At 47.1% G+C, this 9,089-nt stretch overlaps 1 protein-coding gene across 7 annotated transcripts in view; it reads left to right on the top strand.

Annotated features, from left to right (window-relative positions):
* LOC118384865 (dynamin-1-like) overlaps positions 1-8,905 on the top strand; it is a 124,913-nt gene extending 116,008 nt beyond the window's left edge. For 3 of the 7 annotated variants that reach the window (XM_052521190.1, XM_052521193.1, XM_052521189.1), the window contains 6 exons: positions 135-246; positions 580-594; positions 1,213-1,386; positions 1,686-1,927; positions 2,441-2,638; positions 6,557-8,905. In XM_052521190.1, coding sequence (XP_052377150.1) covers positions 135-246; positions 580-594; positions 1,213-1,386; positions 1,686-1,927; positions 2,441-2,638; positions 6,557-6,587 — 772 coding nt within the window. In that variant the 3' untranslated portion in view covers positions 6,588-8,905. Of the gene's footprint in view, positions 1-134; positions 247-579; positions 595-1,212; positions 1,387-1,685; positions 1,928-2,440; positions 2,639-2,823; positions 2,857-3,860; positions 3,898-6,556 lie in introns of all 7 variants that reach the window. The other 4 variants (XM_052521194.1, XM_052521191.1, XR_008139353.1 and 1 more) reach the window with 3 other exon arrangements.
* The last annotated feature ends 184 nt before the right edge of the window (positions 8,906-9,089 follow it).

The raw sequence follows: 9,089 nt of genomic DNA, 5'->3' as shown, positions 1-9,089 counted from the left end.
ACACACACACACACACGCACGCACACACACACACACACACACACACACACACACACACACACACACACACACACACACACACACACACACACACACACACACACACACTCAGACTTTCCCCTTTGTGTCCACAGGAATGTGTATAAGGACTACCGTCAGCTGGAGTTGGCCTGCGAGACTCAGGACGACATAGATGGGTGGAAGGCCTCCTTCCTTAGAGCCGGGGTGTATCCAGAACGCGTCACGGTACCACACACACACACACACACACACACACACACACACACACACACACACACACACACACACACACACACACACACACACACACACACACACACACACACACACACACACACACACACACACACACACACACACACAAACCTGTACATTTCCGTCAGTAACTCTGCCGGTCCAAAACGTACAATTTTGCTGATTGTGATGGTGGTTTGCTCTCACAGTACTAGTGGCGCCAGTCATCTAACGTCTAACACCATCTCTCTTTCTCTCTCTCTCTTTCTCTCCCTCTGTCATTCTTTTCCTCAATATGTCCTTCATTGCTGTTGGACCCTATAGGAAAAGGAGGGCAAGGTATGTGCTTTGTGTCGTGATGTCTATTCCAACTCTCCACCTATGCTCAAGCTAGCGTTGGCAATTGAATTTGATACTGAACTCTGATTGGCCCTAAAGATTTATACAGGCACAGTCTCCTTTTTTGTCTCGCCTCATTGGTGCTGTTTCTAATCAACGGCCCAGTCATTCATCATTCGCACCAAACCAGGAAGTTCAAATGTCGCTCTCATCAGGGTTCTGCCATAGCTGTATTATACAACCGTCTGATTGGAATAGGCTAAGCAAATGAAGGAATTATCATTGGGGCGTGAGCTAAGTGAAAGTGGTTCAGAAGGAGACACGTTGTCTCCAATGGCTCTCGTCTGAGAGCAGTAGTGTGTGTGTGTGTTTCTCTTTAGCGCCAGTTCAGGACTATAGAGTAGATGTAATTAATGATGTGTGATATTGAGGATTATGTCAATACGTTGTGTGATTAGAGCGATCACTTGTCTCCATTGTCTCTCATTCACATATTTCTCTCTTTCTCCTTCTCCCTCTCCCCATCCCTCTCCTTCTCTCTATCCCCGTCCCTCTACCTGTCCTCTCTACCCCTCTTCTCATCCTCCAACCCCCCTCCCTGGCCTTGTCCTCCAGCAGAGTGAAAGTGGAGACGGAGAGAACGGCTCAGATAACTTCATGCACTCCATGGACCCCCAGCTGGAGAGGCAGGTGGAGACCATCCGCAACCTGGTGGACTCCTACATGGCCATCGTCAACAAGACCATCAGGGACCTCATGCCCAAGACCATCATGTACCTCATGATCAACAACGTGAGTCCCCATTGGTCGCTTTCGCTTGTGGTGTCGTAATCTTCTGTCGGGCCAGCGGATTCTCATCCTTGTCTTTGAATCTGTGTCTGGTTGGTTTAGACTTTGGAAATCAGCTGGCCTGTGAAATCTCTGACCAATCAGTGACAATAATGGGTCAATTAAGTGCAAGGGAGGAAGAAAAACCTCTCATCTCCACAGCCACTTTTTCCTAGGTTATTGTTGTAAAGAAAAACGTACATCTCCAACTCCCCCCATTCCTCACCTTTACTCTCCCTCTCTCTTCCCCCTCCTCCACACAGACCAAGGAGTTCATCAACGCGGAGCTGCTGGCCAACCTGTACCACTCTGGGGACCAGAACAGCCTGATGGAGGAGTCCCAGGAGCAGGCCCATCACCGCGACGAGATGCTCCGCATGTACCATGCCCTGAGGGAGGCCCTAAACATCATCGGAGACATCAGCACTACCACTGTCACCACCGCCATGCCGCCGCCTGTAGATGACTCCTGGCTGAGGCCGGGGGGAAACAACTCTGGGGGCAGGTACGAATGGAGGGAGAGAGGGAGGAAACGAGAGGAAGGGAATGAGGGACAATTATATGGGTGATGGTGTGGATGGATGTGGGAAGGAAGAGGAAGGAGGGGATGGAAGGAGGACAACAGCTCTGAGTAAAAGGTATGGATGGAAGGAGGACAACAGCTCTGAGTAAAAGGTATGGATGGAAGGAGGACAACAGCTCTGAGTAAAAGGTATGGATGGAAGGAGGACAACAGCTCTGAGTAAAAGGTATGGATGGAAGGAGGACAACAGCTCTGAGTAAAAGGTATGGATGGAAGGAGGACAACAGCTCTGAGTAAAAGGTATGGATGGAAGGAGGACAACAGCTCTGAGTAAAAGGTATGGATGGAAGGAGAGGGGTAATAAGGGAATAGAAGAGAGTGGGGAGTAAAGGATGAGGGGAGTAAGACTGATGTTGTGGCCTCCCCTGCTGGTGTGAAAGAGAACTGCCTGTCGAAGTACTCAGCCTCTCTCTCTCTCCCCCTCCCCCCCTTCAGGTCCCCAGCCAGCAGTCCCACTCCGAACAGAAGGGCTCCCCCAGGTCCCCCCGGTCGCCCTGTCTCCCGTGGCTCAGCCCCTGGCCTCCCTCCTGGCCCCCCTGTCCCCTCTCGCCCAGGGGCTTCCCCGGACCCTTTCGGTGGCCCCCCCCCATCAGTCCCCTCCCGGCCTAACCGCGCACCCCCCGGTGTGCCCAGGTGAGTGAAACCAAACCCAAACGTTACATCTCAACGCAAAAAGTCCCCAAGCCTATCAACGTGTGACACTACACTAGGTCCTACAGGGAGACAGACAAGCCAATGAGGTTGCGTAAGTGATATACTGTAAGAGTGGTGATGATGATGGTGATGAAGCTGAAGTGTCAATACTCTCTGTTGCTAAGGGGGATGTGAAGACGCCAGGAGGATGGATGGAGGTAAATGAGAGGGGAGAGATATTGGTGTGATAGAGGACAGAGCCAGATAGACAAAGAACGTCGGGTTCAGAAAGTGCTGAAAGCTAGAGAACAGATGGGAGAAAGAGGTAGGATGGATGAGAGACATCTCATAGATGGATCCTTCCAGAAGCCCAGCTCCTGTAGTAAAACATCGCCACACACACACCTCACATATCTTTGACTTAGGTTGTTGTACTGATTTACATTGCTAACTGCCAAGAAGGTTTCAGGTGCTACTGACTTACATTTCCTACACACTACTAGAACCTCCCAGGAACTAACGGCTTTAATTCCATTTACTATTAGTGGTACAGCTGTGCCTTGACTTAAGGCCACATGTTCTTATCATTCCCTTAGCCCTCACCAGCAGCCCCTCACTAGTAGTCTAGTGGCCTCCTCTGTGGTTGAGTCCTTTGCTAGAATATAGTTTTGTACTAGAGGACTATCCTATATCCCCCTCTCCCAACCTTGCTCTTTATAGTTTAGGAATGGTGTCTCTTATCTATCCTATCTCCATGTTGGAAATAAACAAAGAGAGAAAGAGAGGGCAGGATGAGAGAGAGAATGAGAGCGAGCGTTTTTAATTTTCGTTCTCTGTTAAACTGCCTCCGCACTGCTAACGTTTGCCTTGTGCTTGCCTGTGGTTGTGAGCTAATGGACACTGTACTGATCTGATGTGAACTCACGGTCAGGGCAGCAGCTTGCCTTACTTCGGGAGACACACACATTGCCTGACACTGCTCTTGCTCACACACACCTTCAAACGTCTAAATAACCCTCAAGCAGCCGTGTCAAAACCAATCACCCCAGATAACGTTCAAATAATGCTCCAAATCTGATTGGTCCATGGGGAGATCAGAGCCTTGTCATGTGACGTGGGTCTCTCCTGCACTGTAACCTGTATGTGTTTGTTTGCATTCCTCTTCCTGTCCATCTCCTTCACCACACCTCTATCCCACCGTTGACTATGGTTCCTCTTTCAGAATCACTATCAGTGACCAATGAGGACTAACGCTTCTGGTACGTTTGGTACTAATCACTGTCATCATCTTCATCCTCCTCTTCCTCATGCTGCTTTCTCTTAGATACTGTCACCTCACTGCATGCCCATCGCGCTCTCCTTTTCTTTCAGAGCATTTCCCTAATGCCTCTTTTAACATTGCATGGACAAGCACACACACACAGATCGTTTGTGTCACTGTGTGAGCCCTGTTGGTTTTGTTATTGTCTGCTGAAGTCAAGTTTCTTTTTCTAGTTTGGGAGAGGTTTGTGTCGATGAAAAAAGTCAGAGGATACCTCTAGATACGCACACGCATACACACACACACAGTCACACACACACACACATGCATATACACACGTGCACGCACACACCTGACCGGAGCTGCTCGTTAGGGGTCAGAAGTCAAAGGCCATGGGTTTTGTGTTAGTATGGGCTCATGACATCTCACCCCGTCCCCAGTCCTGTCTCTGATTGTTTGGTGTTGTGACACATTGCTGTGCTATATTTATCCTGTCTAAATGTCAACATAGTATTCAATAGAGCTTCGGGATGCTGTCAGAGAAAGGCTATACTGTGGGTGGTAGTAGTGATTTGTAAAGGGTATGTTATGTCTAGTCTAACATCTATCCGACGAGCTATTCTGGCGGTCATCATTTACCCTGCCTCCTATAGTTGACATCTACTTTTTTAGCATTTATGCTAACTAGCCCCTCTTTTGATAGTGCAGTAAAGATAGCATAGACTTGATGATCATGGCAGAACTACTATGGAGATTATACACGTGTTATGTACCCTTTGTAGCAGCTATCACACAGCTCGAGGGGTGAAATTGCAACCCTCTGTTGCTCACGTTTTGCATGCTGATTGGGTTGAGAGAGGAGAATATTATGGATGATAATATAGTGGAGCTATACTGCCCTCTTCTGGGCACCAAAACAACTGCCTGTCACCAATGGACACTATATACACTGAACAAAAATATAAACGCAAAGTGCAACAATTTCAAAGATTTTACTGAGTTACAATTCATATAAGGATATCAGTCCATTGAAATAATTTTATTAGGCCATAAATGTATTTCACATGACTGGAAATACAGATGCATCTTTTGGTCACAGATAACTTAAGGTAAAAAAGGTAGGGGTGTGGATCAGAAAACCCGTCAGTATCTGGTGACCAGGATTTGCCTCATGCTGCACGACATCTCCTTCACATAGAGTTGATCAGGCTGTTGATTGTGGCCTGTGGAATGTTGTGCCACTCCTCTTCAATGGCTGTGCGAAGTCGCTGGATATTGGTGGGAACTGGAACACGCTGTCTTACACGTTGATCCAGAGCATCCCAAACATGCTCAATGGGTGACATGTCTTGTGAGTATGCAGGTCATGGAAGAACTGGGACATTTTCAGCTTCCAGGAATTGTGTACAGATCCTTGCGACATGAGGCTGTGCATTATCATGCTGAAACATTGGGTGATGGCGGTGGATGAATGGCACAACAATGGGCCTCAGGATCTCGTCACAGCACCTATGTTCATTCAAATTGACATCTATAAAATCAAATTGTGTTCGCTTAACCCCACTACCAGCACGGGGCACAATGTTGACATCAGCAATACACACTGTCTTCCATCTGCCCAGTACAGTGGAAACTGGGATTCATCCGTGAAGATCACACTTCTCCAGCATGCCAGTGGCCATCAAAGGTGAGCATTTGTTCACTGAAGTCGGTTACGACGCCGAACTACAATCAGGTCAAGACCCTGGTGAGGACGACGAGTACATAGATGAGCTTCCCTGAGATGGCTTCTGACAGTGCAGAAATTCTACGGTTGTGCAAAACCACAGTTTCATCAGCTGTCTGGGTGGCTGGACCATACTACAGGTGAAGAAGCCGGATGTGGAGGTCCGGGGCTGGCATGGTTACTCGTGGTCTGCGGTTGGAGGTGGCTTATGGTATAGAAATTTATATTTAATTCTCTGGCAACAGCTCCGGTGGACATTTCTGCAGTCAGCATGCCAGTTGCACGTTCCCTCAAAACGTGAGACATCTCTGGCATTGTGTTGTGTGACAAAACGGCACATTTTCGAGTGTCCTTTTGTTGTCCCCAGCACAAGGCGCACCTGTGTAATGATCATGCTGTTTAATCAGATTCTTGATTTGCCACACCTGTCAGGTGGATGGATTATCTAGTCAAGGAGAAATGCTCACTAACAGAGAAGTAAACAAATTTATGCACAACATTTGAGAGAAAAGCTTTTTGTACATATGGAACATTTCTGGGATCTTTTATTTCAGCTCATGGAACATGGGACCAACACCTTACATTTTGCATTTATATTTTTGTTGATTCTATATACTGTATGCAGTATATTCCAAGATTCATGAAATCTGCATGAATTATGTGTTTTAGTGTGTTAGCTGTTATGTCTGACTGTATTCTCCCACATTGTCCCATACAGATGTGTGTGTGTGTGTGTGTGTGTGTGTGTGTGTGTGTGTGTGTGTGTGCGTATGTCAAGAGTGGCGTTGAGTTATACCGCTTGTGCGTAAGGGGGAGACACCCAGCCAGAGTGACAATCCTAACTCATCCCTGTCTTCGCTTATATCTGTGTCCCTCTGTCCCTGTGTTTCTGTCTGTCCGTCTATGTGTGTATCCATGGTCCTCTTGGCAGCCGAAGACCCCCGCCCTCACCAACCCACTAGACTACTGAGCCCCCTTCCCCTCCGACTCACCACCTACCCCACGGCAGAGAGACCAAGGACTGCAGAGCAACCTTCCTTACCTAGACCTGACCCTTCTTTCTCCTCTCCCTTCTCCACTAGATGACACAGTCACGTCACACACGCACAAACCCACAGACAGACAGACACATTGTATATGAATACAGAGAAATTCACCCTCCACTGTATATTAAGGACCATTGTAGATAAGACTTCGAACACACTCAGACACACACATTTACATGTGTAAGTAGTCACACACTTCAACGGACAGGGCAGTGTATGTGTGGGTGGATTCAGCAAATATGGACGAGAGGGTTAAGGAACACTATGCTGAAATATTTGTTCTTTCTCACCCTCCCCTTCAGATGGCTATTTCTGGTTGCTGACTTTCTTTCTTCCTCTCATATCTGAATTATATTTTTTTCTCTGATCATTTGGGATATTGCTAATGATCTTTTTTGTTCTGGTTGACATGTTATTCTGTGTGTTGAATCTCTCTCGGGAGTAGATGCATTATCCATCTATCTAGGACAGTGGAGTGGATCAGAAGGGATAACTGCATCTGAACAACAGCTTTCTTTTTGTTGTCTTCTGCTATGATCATCATGATCCATACTGGTCCCTAAAGTCACAGGCTTGGACAAACCTGACATAAATGGGCAAGGGCCCTTTTAGTCGGAAAAACACCCAAAGAGAAAATATATACATTAATGGTACTGACTCATGTGTCACAATGTGGTATCTATCTATGTGATTTCTATGTATTATTTATGATACACTGATTCATGTGATTAATTCATTCCTATTATATCTAACATCACGACAGTGTTTCCTCGCCTCTGAGTTTGGGGACATTTTCTCTCGTTATGTTTCATTCACTTGTTCATCCTTCACTTAATCTGGCTTCATTTTATGTCCTCTTTCCTATCTGTTTCTACTTGACTCTTTTTATTGAATAGCGGTCCAAGCAAGGGTGGGCCCTCTCACCCGAGAGCCCCCCTGCCTCCTTTTGACTCCTAGAAGCCCCCTTTTTTGCCCCTTGGGACCCCCTGACACCAATCTCTTCTCTAACACTCCCCCCTTTCCACCACTCAGCCCGTACATGTGAATCACACACCAATCAGAGATCTCAGCAGCTCTTCACAACAGCCTCCCTCAAAGTAAGGGGGGGAGGGGGGAGCAAGAGAGAGGAAATAAATAAACGTGAACCCCGCCCTCTCGGAGTGGCCATACCATTCCTGTTCATGGATAGAAAAACAAAATATATCTTCCTCCTCTTCAGTAGGACTGAGGGTGAGGAGAACATGTGGAACGTTCTGCATCTGTGTCCAAGCTACCTTCAGTAGCCACCAGGCCTTGCGTCACTGTGAATGCCCATTCTTATGTGATGTGATAACCATGATGATGATGTATTGTTGTGTCTGCAATGATACAACAATTGTTCAGGTGTTCAGACTGTGAACTGGCCACAGGAGGTTGGTGGCACCTTAATTGGGGAGGACGGGCAAGGACATGGTTTCCATGGGTTTGATGCCATTCCATTCGCTCCGTTGGTCACTATGAGCCGTCCTCCCCTCAGCAGCCTCCTGTGGATCTGGTGTAGATCGGTGTAAAATCCTCGACCAGCTCCCTAAGGCACATTTGAAGACATGCTTCTCTCTGTGCTTCAGTCTCTGTACTCCTGCCACGAGTGCTGTGGGGGGTTGTGAACTAGAGGGTCTCCTGCTAAAACCTGTGGCCCAACGTTGAGCAGAGTCATCCGTCTGTCTCTTCTCCTCCTCTCCCACTTGTCAATGAACCACTTCCCCACTAGTGAAACTCAGTACCTTAGCGAGGCGGGATCTTAATAGAAAGTGCAATATGTTCTTATTGGACGGCTTAATGAGAGCTGTCCACCAATCACACCAGACTCAGAATAGATGCTCAGCCTGAGAGGAGGCAAGGAGACAGACAAGGCCCTAAAGTTTCATTGCAATACTGTCACATGGCATCCTTTCTCCTTTCCTCACAAGGAAAGCTCAAACATTGAAGTTGTTTTCAGGAAGACCATGATTAGACTTTTTTTTAACCCTGTGTTTACAACGAGCATTGACCGTAACAGGAGAACGTGTGTTGAATATCATTGGAACTGTGTAATAAGTGTTGGGGTGGGGGACACTGATTATGGCATGGCTTATCAACTTTTTTCATTTTCTGTTCTTTCCTTTTTCCTTTCTTCTCAGTGGTCAAGGGGGTGAGTGAAGACGTCAGGTTTAAAACCACCAACAACCCAATCAGTGATGGTCTATATACAGAAACCTATATATACACACACACAACACCTACCTATACAGTGCACCTCTCCCACTCCCATGTCACTCATGCGTTCCATTGCTGTTTGAGAGATGTGAGTTGACCCCCCTTTCCACCAGTGGACTCTGTAGTTTGTTGTATTTTTGACCCCGTTGGTAATAATAGTACATGGGCTCATTAACCTACCCA

The sequence above is a fragment of the Oncorhynchus keta genome, chromosome 6 (assembly GCF_023373465.1).
Source record: "Oncorhynchus keta strain PuntledgeMale-10-30-2019 chromosome 6, Oket_V2, whole genome shotgun sequence".
Classification (NCBI taxonomy): domain Eukaryota; kingdom Metazoa; phylum Chordata; class Actinopteri; order Salmoniformes; family Salmonidae; genus Oncorhynchus; species Oncorhynchus keta.
This window is presented reverse-complemented; position numbering and strand designations above follow the sequence as displayed.